This window comes from Halictus rubicundus, unplaced genomic scaffold (genome assembly GCF_050948215.1).
Source record: "Halictus rubicundus isolate RS-2024b unplaced genomic scaffold, iyHalRubi1_principal scaffold0175, whole genome shotgun sequence".
In the NCBI taxonomy this organism is placed as follows: domain Eukaryota; kingdom Metazoa; phylum Arthropoda; class Insecta; order Hymenoptera; family Halictidae; genus Halictus; species Halictus rubicundus.
Genome location: NW_027488716.1, coordinates 344,195 through 363,182, shown reverse-complemented (window position 1 = coordinate 363,182; position 18,988 = coordinate 344,195). Strand labels below are relative to the sequence as shown.

The 18,988-nt window shown below is 46.6% G+C and overlaps 1 protein-coding gene and 1 pseudogene across 1 annotated transcript; both read left to right on the top strand.

Moving 5' to 3' along the window:
- The first annotated feature begins 3,298 nt into the window (after positions 1-3,298).
- LOC143363927 (uncharacterized) lies at positions 3,299-4,150 on the top strand. The gene has a single exon (XM_076804457.1). The coding sequence runs from the start codon at positions 3,299-3,301 to the stop codon at positions 4,148-4,150; it is 852 nt and encodes a 283-aa protein (XP_076660572.1).
- An 8,395-nt stretch (positions 4,151-12,545) lies between these two features.
- Positions 12,546-13,313, top strand: LOC143363926 (uncharacterized; annotated as a pseudogene).
- The last annotated feature ends 5,675 nt before the right edge of the window (positions 13,314-18,988 follow it).

Sequence of the window (18,988 nt, the reverse complement as noted above, 5' to 3'; positions counted from 1 at the left end):
GCCACCGCACCGGTACCATACAACAGCAGTCCTCCACCGAGTTACGACCAACCACCACAATTCAGGTTACAAGAAATGAACGACATCGAACTAGACATCGCACCTGTCAGGAGAAAACGAGTTCGTTTCGGAGCAACGAAAGTCTAATGAGGGGGGAATGTCACGGTCCGATAAGACCAAGACAACAATCCTCGCACCACGTCACCAGGCCCAAGTTCACGACTGATTGAGCACCCGACAACTTTGAACCATTAAACAGTCCCAAACCTTTGTACCCCAAATAAGATTACCCATTAATATATAAGACCCCAAACCCGTGTACCCAGCAGTCGACGATCACCTCTGCTACGGCACGTCTCGCCGATCCAACTTCCAAAATAAAAAGCAAGTTCGAATTCCCGAAATCTTCGAGTATTCAATCGCGAAAGTGAAATACGGCGTTCCTTCGCGAAACCAGCCATTTCACCGTAACAACTGCTCTGTCCTCGTTACAGCATTCGAACGCGCCTCCGGAAATTATTCGAAGTCAAATAAACCGCCGAAAAAGACAGATGAAAATGTACATGTGGCAGCCTGGGCATCGCGCAGCGACGAGCACGCCGACGAACCGCCAACATACATTGTATACGCGGCGGCGCGGCGACGGTCCACGGGAAGTTGCAGAGAAACAAGCGAAGATCGGTTCCGAATGCGGTCGAAGGAATGCCATCGAACTGTAGCGTGGCCAGTTGACCACGCGAACATAGCTAGATATATATATATATATATATATATATATATATATATATATATATATATATATATATATATATATATATATATATATATATATATATATAGCATCGATTAATGGCGCGGAGAGGGAAATTTAAATATAAGATGTAATCGCGTATTTAATACATATGTATTCTATTTGGGCGCGATAGTTAAGAGTAGGTAAAGAAAGACCGGGAGAGTTCCATAGAGATCCTTGACGAAATTCGAGTCGGCGAGACTAATTGAAGAATTTAGAGAAAGTCACGCAACCACTTAGAGTAGCTTCTCCAATTCAACATAAATTAGGGATAGTCGAAGTCCGGAATCAGTTAAGGACAAGAGGTCATAAATTCTCAGTCAAGGACCTCTTGGAACTCCCTCGGTTCGGTCCCACATGGCCCCACGTCCCTTGTTTTGGCGGGGCTCCACCCTCATGCGTACCCCACTCCCGTGCGTGCGCTATTAAGATCCATCCACTACCAATCACCATCAAGCAGCAACCGGAAGACGAGTGATCCGACGAATCAACGGCTAGCCAGAAGATCCCAATTTTCCTATTGGATAAGGAAGCGAGACGAGAAGGAAGAAGCTAGAAAAAGGATTCGAAGCTCCAGGATGAGACAGAACTCATTGTAGAACTGAGGGAGTTACATCTTCTAATAAAATCTACAACATTTTTTCGCTTTTAACTCTGTGTACAAAGTTTATTTCTTAACTTCCACGAGCAGAGCGCTTCAGCGCTCCACGGGCACTCGAACCCACAATAAAAACCCCCATCCCACCACACTGCGACGCAACAGAACATTCGCTCGCGAGCGTCGGCCAGTATTCACTTCAGAGCAGCCATTCGTGTCAGTGCCGTGTGTTGTAAGTACGTATTATGGCGATTAGGTTTGGAGTACACATTTTGATTAGTTTTCCCGAAAACAGGCCATTTGTTCGCACAGTACGGCGGCCTCTTTATTTTCCGAGATATTTGCAAAAACTGTCTATTTTGATGTAAACTTCTGCCTATTTTGAATGACTGAATTTGTTCTTTAGGGCGGGGGAGGGTTCTTTGGTTAAAATGTACAAGGAGATTTTTATTATCAACCCTATGAAATTATCGAGTCGATGTTCTCCCATTTTGCAATCAAATTCACAGAAGTTATTTATTCATGATCACTATAAGTTGTTTCTATTGTAACCGTGTCGGTTACATACACATATACCGCACGTATCGGTCGGCGATACGACCCCACCACCGTACCATACTACGTTGTTCGCGAGTCCGGAGATAGTGAGGGATCGCGAGATATCGCGATCCTTGTCGAGTTGCGCACGCATCGATCCCCACTCGATAATGATCGAAGGAGGTCGATGCGAGCCAGCGATCGAGCACTCTACGTCTGGAAGCGGTCCGAGAAACACGCGTTTAAGAATTGTGTCTGTTCGACGAAACACGGTATCCGTTCGAGGAGTCAAACCGACTCGGCAGAGCAAGGCAAACCGTCCTTCCTGCTCTCAACGCGTACGCGCCTCAAACCGAGGAGTCACGAGTGCAAACCGCGCCGTGGCACTGTCGAAACGTTTTATATAAAGCTCCGTGACTCTCGGACGTGACCGCGTAGTAGTCAAACGAAATTACATAATCTTCACTCGCCTAAAGATTGATCGAGAAATGTTTAATTATCAATTCCGAGGTGAAGAATTACTAGTGTCAGTGTAGATTACTTGCAGCGAGCAAGTCGCGAGTACTATTTAGGAGCGACGGCGAGTGGAAGGCGCCGTGTGTCGGTACGACACGATTTTGTAAAATTTAGAGAACTGCGTCGCGCAGAGATAGAAACGCGTCGCGAAGCGTGCGATTATCGCGTCGAACAGACACAGTAGATTCACTTCGTCCTTCAAATCTAAATATTAGCATAGGGTACGTATAAGTATCGTTTCAAAGATACGGTACGTACTGTAGCGACTCGACGGCTACCACGTCCCCGGAAAAACCCGGTTCGGTTATATGACCGGAATTACCCCGAGGGTCTTTACCTAGGCCCATTACGAGCCAGACGAGGATGGGTCTGCCGTACATCTGGCAACCAGACTCGCCTGGCCCGATATCGTCTTGCCGGTAAATGGCCCCGTGCAGCCGAGAAACTTCCCGCGGACGTTTCCGCATCTGGCAAAGTTTTCCGGGGACGACCTTCGTCTCCCCTCCATGGGACTCGTTGTCCTTTGTTAGTGGACAAAATAAAAAGCCCTCCGTAGGCGTCGGAGGGTCTCACTTTTCGCCTCTTGCTGCGACCGAGTCGTGGCAGTCGTCGTATACGATCTCACTCCCTCGCGCCTCGCTAGTCCGCGTTCGAATTTTGTATATTCCGCGAGCTCCGAATAAAAGTCTACGTCTCAACCTGAAAGTGGATAGATTTCCACGGTATCCTGTTCCGCCTACATCCTATCCACTTCAATTGGTGACCCCGACGTGATCGCGACGCGAAGATACCGTATTAGTGCGCGAGTGTGTTAGTGCGATACATAAACCCAAGCTTGACTTTTGTTACACACGATGGCGACCGACAGTGTCAACGAGCGTGTGGCGGTGCGCGTTCCGGAATTCGACCCACAGGACCCCGAGTTGTGGTTCTGTATCGTGGAACGGATTTTTGCCGCGTCTGGAATCGTGGCTGAGGTGGCAAAAATTAATTACGTGACGAGTGCACTTGGCCCGCGATGCAGGGCGGAGGTCCGCGACGTATTGCTGGCCCCGTATGCGGCGGGCGCGTACGACACACTCAAAAGCGAATTAATCCGCCGATTGAGCATCTCTCAGGAGCAAAAGACGCAACAACTCCTGGAGCGGGAAGAGCTCGGAGATCGGAAGCCGTCGCAATTTTTACGGCACCTGCGTAGCCTCGGAGGCAGTTGCCTCACGGAAACGCTCCTGCGGACCCTGTGGCTTGGCCGCCTACCCGCAAGCACACAGGCCATCCTGGCAACCCAGAAAGAGACCCCGCTAGACAAGGTTGCCGAATTGGCGGATGCCATCCTGGAAACGCACCCCAGCCGCCCAGCCATCGCCGAAGCAACGTACTCCGGACCAGCGACGACGTCTACCCAAGCAGCAGTTTCACCGTTACCGGCCGAAGCGCTGTCCGAGCGGATGATGCGGCTCCTCATCTCTTTGCAAGAGAAGACGGAAGAAATGCAGCAGCAGATCGCGGAAATACGCTCATCCCGGAATCAGCCGACCCGGAGGTACTACGACCACCGACGCCCACGAAGCTCCTCCCGGGGCCGTTCGCCAAGGAGACAACACGCGCCGAACGGAGTATGCTGGTACCATACCACGTATGGGGCGAACGCGCAGCGTTGTAGTGAGCCATGCAGCTTCCAGGGAAACGCCAGGGGCAGTCGGTAATGACGGCTAACGACCATGGCCCGACGTTTCGCCGTCTGTTCATCTTGGATCGGCAGACGAAGACGCAGTTCCTGGTCGACACGGGAGCTGACCTCTGCGTCTATCCAAAATCTTTGATCCGCGGCGCATGCTCGAACTTTGGATACGAGCTCTCTGCGGCAAATGGTACGCCAATCCCCACGTACGGGACGACTACGTTGACGCTGAACCTGGGCCTTCGTCGGGAGTTCACCTGGCAGTTCGTGATCGCCGACGTCTCAAAGCCAATCATCGGGGCTGACTTCCTGGCGCATTTCGGCCTCCTGGTGGACGTCCGGAATCAGCAGCTGATCGACCAAACGACCACCCTGAGCACGAAGGGAGCGGCAGTACGTGAAGAAATCGCATCGGTAAAAGCGATGCAGGGAAACACCGTTTTCCACGCGCTGCTGGCCCGCTTCCCCGCCATCACCAAGCCGCGAGGGACACCTGGAGAAGTCCAGCACGACACGCGACATCACATCGCCACGACACCAGGACCATCCGTCGCTTGCAGGCCCCGACGACTTGCACCGGACAGGCTAGCCATCGCCAAGAAAGAATTCGAAGCAATGGTAAGATTAGGCATAGCGCGACCGTCAAAGAGTAGTTGGTCGGCGCCACTACACCTAGTGCCAAAAAAAGACAGCGATACGTGGCGTCCGTGCGGCGATTATCGTGCCCTTAATGCTCGAACCATACCCGATAGGTACCCGGTGCGACACATCGAGGATTTCGCACAATCCATCCGGGGGAAAGCCATTTTCTCTACAATAGACCTCGTACGAGCGTACAATCAGATCCCCGTCGCGACGGAAGATATAAAAAAAACAGCAATCACAACCCCATTCGGACTTTTTGAATTTCCGTATATGACCTTCGGTCTCCGCAATGCCGCGCAAACGTTCCAGCGTTTCATCGATGAGGTATTGCAGGGGCTAGATTTCTGTTATGCCTACATCGATGATATTTTGGTTGCATCTTCGTCGGAGTCCGAGCATTTACAGCATCTAGAGCACTTATTTAAACGTCTGGAAAAATATAATGTAGTAGTCAACCCCGGGAAATGTAGGTTTGGCCAGAGCGAGGTAAAATTCCTCGGTTATACCGTTGCCAAAGAAGGATCGCGTCCCTCCTTAGAAAAAGTAGCCGCGATTAGCAATTTCCCCAGGCCCGAAACCGCCAAGCAACTTCGCCGTTTCCTGGGTATGGTAAACTTCTACCGTCGTTTCATACCCAGGGCGGCCGAGACCCAAGCCCCCCTGAACGCGATGTTAACAGAGAACATCAAAGGCAATAAACCCGTAATTTGGACGGACAGGGCTCGCGACGCGTTTCGGAAATGCAAAGATAGTTTAGCCCAGGCTACCCTCCTGGCTCACCCGCAGCCCAACGCGCCGCTGTCGCTTACCTGCGACGCTTCCGATTTTATGGTGGGGGCCGCTCTACATCAGAATTGTGGCAACGACTGGGAACCGTTAGCCTTCTTTTCAACAAAACTATCCCCGACAGAACAAAAGTATTCCGCTTTCGACAGAGAACTACTAGCCATATATTCATCGATAAAACATTTCCGGCATATGCTAGAAGGCCGAACGTTTACCATCTACACGGACCACAAACCACTGACATTCGCTCTTAACAGTAAACCAGACAGACATACTCCGAGACAGATAAGACAGTTAGACTTCATCGGGCAATTCTCCACAGACATTCGACACATTTCCGGTCGGGATAACGTAGTTGCGGACGCTTTATCCAGGATAGACGCGATCGACGAAGGGATTGATTTCGAAAAACTAGCGGTATCCCAGGCCGCCGATGTAGAGTTGAGAGGTTTCCTACGCGGGGATACAGGCCTAAGTTTTAAAAAAGTAGCAGTACCGGGAGTGACGGGAGCTATTTATTGCGATACAGCTACCGGGATAGCACGACCTTTCCTCACGCCCCCATTCCGGCGAATAGTTTTTAACGCGCTGCATAACCTAGCCCACCCCGGAGTTAACGCAACGGTCAAAATCGTGACACAGCGTTACGTATGGCCATCGATGAAGGCAGATATTAGAGAATGGGCCCGCAATTGTTTGCAATGCCAGCGCGCGAAGGTTGTAAGGCACGTTACCGCTCCCCCCGGGTCATTCCAGGTACCGTCGGCAAGGTTCGAGCACGTGCACATCGACATTGTAACCCTCCCCGTCTCCGAGGGGTATCGATATTTATTAACTTGCGTCGACAGATTCACGCGATGGCCGGAAGCATTTCCTCTTGCCGATCAGGAGGCCGCGACCGTTGCCCGAGCCTTTTATGAAGGCTGGATCTGCAGATTCGGAGTTCCCCTGCGAGTCACAACAGACCAAGGCAGGCAATTCGAGTCGCACCTGTTTAAGGAACTCTGTGCTTCAACAGGTACGACTCACCTGCGTACGACAGCCTATCACCCAGCCGCTAACGGCATGGTGGAGCGTTTGCACAGGCAATTGAAGGCCGCGATCCGATGCCATGAAAATGCCCGATGGACAGAGGTCCTTCCGACCATCCTAATGGGGATTCGCTCTGCCTGGAAAGACGATTTAAAAACGACGTCGGCGGAATTGGTGTATGGTGAGACACTTCGTCTACCAGGGAGTTTCCTAGCGCCAACACCAACGTCCACCGACACATCCTTTTTCGTTAAAACCCTACGAGAGCACTTCCAGGACATCGGACCGACGGCAGCAACGCCACATCGCGTTCCGCGGATATTCGTGTACAAAGATTTAGATAAGGTAGATTATGTATTTTTAAGGAACGACGCGTCGCGTAAAATCTTGCAAAACCCGTACGACGGGCCTTACAGAATCATAAGCAGAAACGTAAGGACATACGTCCTAGATATTAAGGGCAAACAAGTAACCGTTTCAGTAGATCGACTCAAACCAGCATACATTTTGTCCGAAGAAATCCCAACGCAAAACACCAATGTTGTAATCATACCCTCCGATCCTGCACCTCCCGTCAACAGCCCGGCGCAGAACACAGACACACATGTAAATAACACAGCAAACACACACACGGCCTCAGCTAGATCGACAGACCAAACAGCAGCGCGTTATACAACCCGCTCCGGCAGACGAGTGAGGTTCACCGAGAAGTACCAAGCGGGATTCCCATAAGGAGCAATAATAAAAAAAAAAAAAAAAAAAAAAAAAAAAAATCGTATCAGGCGTAGTATAGGCATGGCAGTGTACATATCTACCTAGGTTATAAGATCCATTGATTTATTCTGCGACAAGCTATAAAAAAATTGCGAATGTGGGCGCCATATACCTTAAGTAAGCGTAATTTTTATTCCGGCAAAATTACTGGTAGGGGGGTGATGTAGCGACTCGACGGCTACCACGTCCCCGGAAAAACCCGGTTCGGTTATATGACCGGAATTACCCCGAGGGTCTTTACCTAGGCCCATTACGAGCCAGACGAGGATGGGTCTGCCGTACATCTGGCAACCAGACTCGCCTGGCCCGATATCGTCTTGCCGGTAAATGGCCCCGTGCAGCCGAGAAACTTCCCGCGGACGTTTCCGCATCTGGCAAAGTTTTCCGGGGACGACCTTCGTCTCCCCTCCATGGGACTCGTTGTCCTTTGTTAGTGGACAAAATAAAAAGCCCTCCGTAGGCGTCGGAGGGTCTCACTTTTCGCCTCTTGCTGCGACCGAGTCGTGGCAGTCGTCGTATACGATCTCACTCCCTCGCGCCTCGCTAGTCCGCGTTCGAATTTTGTATATTCCGCGAGCTCCGAATAAAAGTCTACGTCTCAACCTGAAAGTGGATAGATTTCCACGGTATCCTGTTCCGCCTACATCCTATCCACTTCAGTACTATACGGGTCGAAGCGAGACAGTCAATCATCGCATGATCGCGGTGGTTCTTCCGAAACCTCTACAGAGCGTACTCTGAGGCTACGAAACGTACCAAAGGGTAAACTCCTGGGTTCCGAGGGACTGCCGAGGTTTTTCTGTGAGTCTCGTCTGGATCGAGACTATTTCACTTCGCACAATCAGGGTTTTTCTGCCGTGACCTTAATCGAGGGTACTCCGAGGCCACGCACCGTGCCAGAGGGTACTTTTCTGGGTCCCGTGGAATTACCGAGGTTTGGTGTGGGTCTCGACCAGATTCGAGGCGATTGTACTTCGTACGATCGCGGCTACTCTGTCGTGACCTTATCAGAGCTTGCTCCGAGGCCACGTATCGTGCCGAAGGGTAGACTCCTGGGTCCCGTCGAGCGACCGAGGTTTAGTGCGAGTCTCCCCCGAATCGGTACGAAAGAGCATCGCACGATCCCGAGTATTCTGTCGTGACCTTTGTCCGAGATCACTCCGAGGCCACGTATCGTGCCAAAGGGTGAACTTATAGGTCCCGTGGAATAATCGAGGTTTAGTGCACGTCTCTACAGAATCGAGACGATCGCGCCTTGCACGATCGAGGACACTCTGCCGTGACCAATATCCGAGAATACTCCGAGGCCATGTATCATGCCAAAGGGTAGACCCGTGAGTCCCGTGGAGTGACCAAGGTTTAGTGTGCGTCTCCACTCAGGCCACTTGTCCGAACATCGTCCAGGTGCCTGGATGGTCTGACGGGTACGACGTCGTTCGATCGCGGATTTCGGGTCAGATAGGAGCGATCGGACTTTGCACGGTCACTGACACTCTGCCGCCGCCTCGCCCGAGACTGCTTGGAGGCCATGATTACGTGCCGAAGAGCAGAATCATTGGAAGCGTGGAGTGACGGCGATTTCGTGTTTGTCTCCATCCTGATCACTCGTACGATTATCCGGCCGAGTGTAGGGACGGTCAGACGGGTCACGAACTGCTTGTCGCGGGGCGCGATCCGTGCTGAGTGATTTTCTAAACCGATTCCGAAAACCGGGCGTAGAGTCGAGCGAGCGTACCGCGAGCGTTTTTCACGCGTTCATAATACTTTGTTTATGTGTCGCGAGCCGTCGGCACGGGAGGCCGACCTATTGTTCCACACGGTACCTGGAATTAACTGTATCCAAACACACACGACGGTTCTTACGAGAATATATCATCTTTTGTTACCTTATCTGGGCTACGAATATCTCATTTAACTCGTCCATACCTCGCCGCTTTCCAGTGCCTGGAGGCACGAATCCATTCCTGCTCGCAAACGTGCAGGCTTCGAGAAATTAGGGTAGTAACCGGCCCTGCGAGACGGTTAGGGATAGTCTCGAGACGCGAAGTAGAGATACGAGTAACAGCGTACGCGAATCGGTAGAAACGGTAGGAAAGAACGGTTACACTATATATGTATTCATTGAGTGATACATGTTATTATTTATTTTCAGTGTTTTCAAATGGGTGAGGTTCGCCAACGGATGCAGTGCTGGTTCGCTCTTTACCTCACGCACTGGTTCCTCGGTCACCCCAGCGTCTCATGTTTCCTTTTCAACGGTTAAGAAGTAATTTTGCAGGTATTTCCTCATTATTTCTTTATCAATGTTTTAATTTGAATAGATTTTGTTTTCTTGAACTTGGAATTTATGGGATATGGGTCGTAGGGATTGGTGTTTCCTTATGACTTCTGTGAAATATATTCTTTACGTTCCTTGAGTTTTAGCGCCTTATATATACCGGGTGGTTCACGACAAACAGGCCACCTAAATAGCTCCGTTAGGATTAGAGATAGAAGAAAATGTTAGAGAGAAATGTTGTACTGTTAAAGGGGGCAAATATGGTGATATAAAAAAATGTTCCTATTGTAGTCGTTTTCAAGGTCTTTTGAAGGTCATCGATGATTTTCAAATAGCACCACATATTTTTAACTTCACAGTGTTGTAGCTGATGTCAAGACGAGTTCAATGATGATATGTAAATTTAGCAAACGATACCTCTGTAAGTGTTTCCCAAGCTGGCGTAGTTGAATTTATAGCATCAGTGTCGAACGATAGACGTCAAACGAAGCTAAAGGATGTACTGCATGTACCCGAATTGCATACAAACTTAATGTCAGTGGCAAAAATAACTGACAGGGGTCATGAGGTTGTGTTTAAGAAAAATATTGCTCTGATCAAAGACCAGGAAGGGAAAACAAGACTTGTTGCAGATCGTCAGGGTGATCTCTTTTATATTCGACAAGGAACAGAACACGCGAATAGTGTGGTTCGTGAACAGTGTTCAGCCCTAGAGTTGTGGCACAGAAGATTAGGTCACTTAAATTACAGAGATGTCATCGAGTTAAGCAGAAGAGGCGCTATAACCGAGTTTGAAGCAAAGCCGATGCCAAGTAAATGTGAAATTTGTCTCAGAGGGAAGCTAACCGCTGTACCATTTTGTAAGCGGAAAGAATCAGCTGTTCAGGTTTTGGAGATTGTACATATGGATGTCTGTGGACCTATGCGTACCGAATCTCAAGGTAAGGCAAAATACTTCATTACCTTTACCGATGAGTTTACTAGGTGGTGTGAAGTAAGGTTCCTGACAAGTAAGAAGGATGCCCTAAAAGCGTTTAAAGAATATAAAAATATGGCCGAAAAGCAGACTGGGAAGCATATCAAAAACCTCCAGTCAGACAATGGAACAGAATTTTGCAATCATGAGTTTGATACTTTCCTGCGTATGGAGGGCATTAAAAGGAGACTGACAGTACCCTACACTCCGCAGCAGAATGGCATCGCGGAGAGGAAAAATCGGACACTGGTTGAAATGGCTAGGTGCATGATCATGGAATCAAGAGCGCCATCATCTTTTTGGGCAGAAGCCGTTGCAATGTCAAATCACATCAGGAACCGATGCCCTACGAAGTCTTTAAATGGAAAAATACCATACGAGTTATGGACTGGTAGGAATGCCAAGTTAAAATATCTACATTCTTTCGGCATTAAGGCGTATATTCTGGATAAGTCGCCAAATAAGGATAAATTCGCACCAAGAGGAAAGGAAGGCATGCTGGTGGGCTATTCCGACGAAACGAAAGGCTATAGAGTCTGGATACCACAAGACAGAAGAGTTACCATTGCTAGGGATGTCCGATTCCTTGATAAATATAGCAATGAGGGAGAGTTTCAAGATATAATATTATCTGCTGATATGGATGATCGACACGAGCCAGAGTCAAGTGTCGAAATGGTAACTAATCAAAATTGTGGTACTGATGTTATTTTTTCAGAAGCTGAACAAAATCAAGGTATAATCTTACCTGCTGAAATGGAAATTAGTCAAAATTACGAAGCTGAGCAAAACCAAGATATACTGCCAGATCCTCACTCGCCTAATAAAATAAAACGGACACGTGGTAGGCCGCGTAAGGTATATACAGGAAATGGAGGGAGACCAAAGAAAATGTATCAATACACTCCAGTCCAAAATCAAGTTAGCCAACAGACTGAAGACGATGCTACTGAAGGATGCTTAGAGGAAACTGTGAATGACGAGCATTATGAAGATGGTGGTACGACAACGGAGAGCGACGATGATGCATTTATTGATGCGGTTTCTGGTGACGAGACCGCTTGCTTTTCCGAGGTCACCATACACGAGGCAATGGCGAGTCAAAATGCCCATGAGTGGAAGGAGGCGATTTACTCAGAAGTTAAAAGCCTTGTGGACAATGGCACATGGGACATCGTTCGTAGACCCGTGAGTAAAAATGTTGTAACCTGTCGTACAGTCTTAACAAATAAACGTGCTCCTGATGGATCGATTGTTCGACGAAAAGCACGAGTGGTTGCTAGGGGTTTCTCACAACGCCCTGGAATTGATTTCAAGGAGACATTTTCACCAGTAGCGCGAATGATTTCATTACGCAAGATTTTAAGTTTGGCAGCTAGATATAACCTGAAACTACATCAAGTGGATGTTGAAACCGCATACTTGAATGGACATTTGGAAGAAGAGGTATTCATGGAAAAACCTGATTTCTTAGAGGAAATGCTAAAATTGATCATCAGCCGTGAGGATAAAAAGAGCATGGCGGTCAAACAAGCCCAAAGAATGCTCAAGGAAATGCATCATGGGGGCGAGGTATGTCGTGTCCGTAAAGCTCTGTATGGTTTACGCCAAGCAGGACGCCAATGGAATGCAACACTAAATAAAAAACTTCTTGATTTGGGTTTAAAGGCAACAAATGCCGATTCATGTATATATTTTGCTCGACGCAGAAATGCCATTATGTTATTACTAGTATATGTAGATGACATTATAATTGCATCAGATAATAAGGATTGGATACAAGATATAATTCAGGGTCTTCAGAAGAATTTCAAGATAAAGGATCTTGGACCCGCAAAATACTGTTTGGGAATTGAAATAGACCAAACAGAGGATAAAGTGTCAATTTCACAGAAGGGGTACATTCAAGATATATTACACAAATTTGGAATGAATGATTGTAATCCTGTCTCTACGCCACTGGATGTAGGAAGTCGTCTCGTCAAAAATGAGCAGAATGAAAACGATGGAGAAAGGAAGCCCTACAGAGAGCTAGTCGGGGCTCTTATGTATTTGGCCACCTCCACCAGACCCGATATTGCTCATTCAATGAGTGTGCTGAGCCAATTTAACGATTGCCATAACAGCACACATTGGAGAGCTGCTAAGCGCGTGCTTAGATATCTCAGCGGGACTTCTAATTATTGTATTGTTTACAGAAAGACGGATGAAAATTTGTTGTGCTACGTAGATGCTGACTGGGGAAGCTGTAGCATAGATCGAAGATCATATACTGGTTTTTCATTTTTGCTGGGTGGCGGCACCGTGAGTTGGGAATCACGAAAACAACGCACCGTTGCCCTATCTTCAACGGAAGCGGAATACATGGCAATAGCAGAAGCAGTCAAGGAAGCCATCCATTTAAGAACTTTTCTCCATGAATTAGGTTTTCATGATATAGCGAAAACAGTTCTTTTCAACGATAATCGAGGGGCAGGACTGCTTACACAGAACCCTGTTTTTCACCACCGCACAAAGCATATTGACATGCGGTATCATTTTATTAGAAGCGCTCTGAAGGAGGAGGATATCAGATTGGAATATTTGTCAACTAATGAGATGGCAGCTGATGTACTCACCAAGGCGCTACCGCGACAAAAACACAATTTTTGCGTGGATAAATTAGGAATTGTTCAAGATGTATTAAATAGAAATTAAGTTCGCTTATACGTCAGTATTAAAGGGGAGTGTTGAGAATTAATACTCGACAGTTATTCGCGACATCTGCATAAGAATGCGTCTATCGGACTGATCGTCTTTTGTTTTCTTGCGGTGATTCCGTTTTGTCTGCGTTCCTTCTTTTCTGGAACACTCCACATTCTTCTCTACGCGCGAAAGCATGTAATTTTCGTATATCAAATAAAGTGTGTTAAAGTCTACCATTAGATCCACGTCCATATAATCCTAACAATTATGTTTCAGAATAAATTGACCAAGTTGATAAAGCGGGCGGAGTACCGCCAGCGGATGCGGGGCTAAAAAAAGAGAGGCTGCTTTCATCACACACAGGCGATAAAATAAGCTAAAATAAATAATAATAACTATATATTAAAATAATAATAAATATAATTCTTATTATATAATTTAAATACAAAGTCATTATAAATTATTTTTATAATGTTATTTCCAAGAGGCCGCGGGGAGGTGGCCGCGGCATCAATATTAATCATAATTATTATTATAGATGATTTCTTTTCTTTTCGTTTGTTTGTTTGTTTGTTTATTTCGATGTTTTAGTTTGTTTTGTTTGTTTGTTTCTGTTTAAATTTAATTTTACTTTGAATATTCCCCTAACATAAATTATATAATAAATATTCTGTAAGGAAATAAAAATAAATAAATAAAAAATAAATATATATAAAATATAAGTTTGTTTGTTTGTTTATTTTCATGTTTTAGTTTGTCTGTTGTTTCTTTGTTTCTTTTTGTTTGTTCGTTTTTGTTTAACGTAAACGTAGGGGACGGAGCCGTTGGCGGAAATCGCCGATTATGTCAGCGAAAACGCAAAAACGACCAGCGTTTTTGTGGAGCAGGTCGTCCGCGGATGGCCGAAAAACATCAACACGGCGACAGGTGAATGCCCGAGCGAGCGCGTGCGAATGAATGTGAGAGAGTAAGGAAGGTGCGACGACCGCGAGCGATGTAGGTGATCCGATTCGGGTGTATGTTTAAGGACCATCGGCCTATATATGCGAGGTAGGTCGCGGTCGCGGAAGTAGAGAGTCAGAGTTTGGCAGCGAGAGAGCGAGAGAGGGAGAGAGAGAGATAGAGAGAGAGATTTCGGCAGAGGACCGATCTTGTGGAGCAAGTGTAGCCGACTCAACGTTTAAGTTACTAAACGTATCACATACACCGATATATATTGATTTCGACCTGCCTGACACCAAATCCCTACATAAATTATATAATGATTATTCTGAAAATTAACTTAAAAAAAATAAATACCTTTTCTTGAACAAGTGCGGTCTTTTCTACCTTATATGATATTGTCCTTTCGAACGTTCATTGATACTGAAATTCTGTCTGATCCGTAATTAGAATTGCGAGGTGATATATTTTACTACTTTCCGATGTGAAATTGCTAATATAAAGATACAGTGACAAAACATAATAAAATTTAAAAAAAAATGCGTTAGTCGACAGGATTTGAACACTGGTCGTCCGGCTGAAAACTTGGCACGCTGGCAAACCAAATCTTGTTGTACCTGTAGCGTCCGGTCGCACGCACACAAAAGAGTCTTTCTTTCGTGCAAACGGCCAACGCAATTTACGACTCTCGTTCGACGAAGCTATTTTTGAGTGGACATTTTCCAGACCTAGTCGAAGTATGTTTATTAGAGTTTTGTCCCAAAGTCCTCAATAGCAAACTGAGACCGTCATAAATTAAGAGACGAACTGAAGGGCACTTGAAGCGGACCCAACGGTCTATCGACACTTGGGTCAAGCATGGGTGGCCCGGAGGAAAGTCCCATCATCTTCTCCGATCACCTCGCCGTTCCGAAAACAAACACGCCAAGGGCGAAAGGAACGGGGGTGAGACGAAGAAAAAGAACAGCTCTGATTGGAAGGACCCAAAGCGTGGGTTAGCCAATCAGGGTTGTTTAGGATTTTTACCAGGGCAAACGAAGGCGTTAGAATTAAGTTGCACAGGACTTTCGAGGATTCAGTCAGTAGTCGTCGCGAGATACACTTCGGAGTAGTAGACAGTCGTCGAGCGTTGTTCGAAGACACCTCGCATAAAATTGTACAGTCGCGAACAATACGTGTATATATAGAGATTAAATTGAGTTCGCCAGCAAGTGTAGTTGATGATAAATAGACCCTATCCACATACCGTAGAAAAAATACGGCATTACACAGGAAATAATGAAACTCGAAAACTATTCAGTATCTGCCGCTATAATGATATATATTCGTGAACAGGACAATGAGATCTATAATAAGTGTGCAAAGTTTCAACAGAATCGGTGACTCGAAGGTCGTGGCGTCTTGCGAAACGTGCAAGGGTCAGAAACTTTTTCAAACTGCCGCTTCAATATTGCAATGAGCAGTTTATAAGTGGTCAATTGTCTTTCCTGAAGGTTCAATCTAGGTCTGTTCAGAGGCCAAAATGCGAATTTCTGCCTCATCGTCGAGTAATTTGCAATATTCGGCAACATACATATTGTACATATGTAAACCTCTACTATCGATTTGCATTATCGACCGTATTCTATCGCAACGTACAGTGTTTGAATGGTGCCTTTTTTCTAGACATTTTACGTCTTAAATAAGTAAGTAATCAATTAAAAATGCATACCACCGTGTTTGCGCATGTTTTTGCTACGTCTGTGCAGAGCCTTTTTTTCGATACGAACACTAAATCTCTCGAAATTAAGAGAATCTCTCTGCGACAGCCATCTTGTGACGTCATACTTGCTTCAGAAAGCGAGTTTTCTGCCGAATATTACAAATTACTCCACGATGAGGTAAAAATTCGCAATTTGGGCTCTGGACAGACGTAGATTGGACTTTTAGGAAACACAACTGACCACTTTTAATCCTAAACCTAAAAGTCATAAAAAACCTATGGCACACCAAAATGACTAACATTCAAACGGAGAAAATATCCGTCTCCGATATAATGTTAACACGGATAAGCGGACAGCGAAACTCGAGAACCGTCGTCGCCGAGGAGTGGATCACACATGTCGGCTATATCTCGGTGTGAGATCAGAAGCCCACTACTAATCCAATTACAAAACTTCTTTATTTTTCGTTATTTTTTAATGAAACTTTTACCAACATATTCGTGGCATTCTCTGATTAAGATGAAACCAAATATGATATAATTCCGAAACACTCGGCGAAAACAAGAAACTACAAGAGAAAGTAGATATTGGTCCCCTCCCCAAGAGGAGACCAAAAATCATAATATTTGGAATCCCCTCGGAGACATCTGAGGCGGAAATCCATAAAGCAATCAAGAACCAAAATCTTGATCTCGATCCAGAGGCAAAATTAGAAGAGGAGTTCAAACTCCTCTTCAAAACCGGCAAAAAGAACTGTGAAGCCACCAACTGGGTGGCGGAGGTGTCAACCAAGACCCGGAAAATCCTGCTGGACAGGAACCGGGTCTTTATAGGGTTCCAAGCCTACGGGCTCAAAGATTATATAGCTGCAACGAGGTGTTTCAAATGCCAGTCATTTGGACACGTTGCAAAGCACTGCAAAGCAAAAACCGACACGTGCGGGCACTGCGGTAAAGACGGGCATAGTTATGATAAATGCCCGTCGAAAGAAGAGAAGCCTTCTTGCATAAACTGCAAGAGAGCAGGCAGACCATCCAATCATGGTCTGCGAGACAAAAATTGTGCGGCGTTTAAACACGCAATAGAATTATGCCTTAGTCGCACAGACTTTGGCACTTGAGAAGCAAAGGCAAAATAACCCTGACGATCCTTCGCAGGTAATACCTCTACAACTGGGTATTCGGGATCGTAGGGTGAAATAGTCATGAGAACGGCTACCACACCGTTGACGAAACCTGCTAGAGACCGAGCGCTAAGCTGGTAACACCGCCTCCTCGTGGCCCCCGCTGGTAACGCTCCTGGGTCGGCGCAAGCCGATTCGGTAGCGGCTAAGCGAGTTACTTCCCGTACGGGACGGTCTACCTTTGTGATGATCCTTAACTGGTGAACGAGGGGTTTTTCCAATGCCCAGTCCACAACACCTACGGACTGTTTCCTTCGCAACTGATGGAGTTAGAGGTAGAGTGCCAAACATGAACGGCCGACCTTTCCGGTATGGGGCGAATCCCCGAGGTACGGAACTCCCCTCACGGGGGGTGGTCTACACTACATGGGTGCTGGGAGGCGCATCACATCGGGTCACCTCCAGTCGCAGTGGCCTTATCCTCTTCCACCGGCCTGTGTTGTACGCTTTCAAAGCTCGTGGGAAACTACGTATCGTCCCTTTGACAGAGAAACCAGTTCGAGGGAGGAGAATTTAGAGGGAGAATTGCTTACAGTTTTTGAACTCTTCCAGATTTAATCAGATGATTTAATCACAGATTTAATCTGTGACCAATTGATATGATCATAAAAAACCTGATGACGAAGAGAGAAATAATTAACGCGTTTGCTACTAGCGTTTGTTACTAGCGGTTGTTTTGGCAACAAGCTTCATCATATGATATTCTTCAAAACGTCCTCTTTTAAAATGTGGTATCATATACGATCGGTAAAATATCGACGGAAATAGAAATAATTACAGTATAACCTCGCCTGTTGCAACCTCATTTATTGCAAGAACTCCTCGTCCGTTCCACGTTCAGTGTCCCCAGATGAGGAGGGAGAGCACGAATTGAGGGGACAAAGTTACCCTCTGTTTGGAGAAGACTTGTAGGAGAGGAAATTCGAGCGGCAACAAGTATTGATCTGGCGACTATGTCCGTTGTCAGGGACGCCATTACGAGTTGCTGGGTCTTGTTGCGCACCCTTGATTTCGCGTTCTAGCGGGAAAACGATACTTCACGTCGCTAGACCTTAAGGATGGGTTTTTTCACATTACGATGCACGACGAGTCGATTAAGTATACTTCGTTCGTAACCCCTCTGGGCCAATTTGAATATCTTAAAATGCCATTTGGCCTAAAGGGAGCGCCGCTCAAATTTCAAAGATTCGTTACCACGATATCTAAAGATTTGATCAATTCAGGGGATGTATCTGTCTATCTAGACGATTTTTTAATCGCAACCACCACAATCGAACATCACTTCCGGGTACTTAAGAGGGTGTTCACATTGTTGGTAGAAAATAAGCTAGAATTACGACTAGATAAATGCAAGTTCCTGCAAACGAAACTAGATTATCTCGGGTATACGACTTCGAACGAAGGTATTAGCCCAACAGAGCGCGGTATAGAGGCGATTGAAATGCACGCGTACGAAACACTCAAAGCAGCTCTGGTGGACGCGCCTATTTTGAGTATTTACGCACCGCAGGATGAAACGGAACTGCATTGCGACGCGAGCGCAGTTGGGTTCGGTGCCATTTTGATGCAACGGAAGGCAGATCATAAATTCCATCCGGTTTTCTATTTTTCCAAAAGAACTACACCGACTGAGTCAAAGTATCACTCATTCGAACTAGAAACACTAGCTATTGTTTACGCCTTACGCCGGTTCCGGGGTTACCTTACGGGTATCGCATTTAAGATTATTACGGACTGCCAAGCATTGAGCATGACGCTCAACAAAAAGGACACGAATCCGCGGATTTCAAGGTGGGCTCTCGAAATGCAGTCCTACGACTATACGCTCGAACACAGAATTGGCGCGCGAATGGCCCATG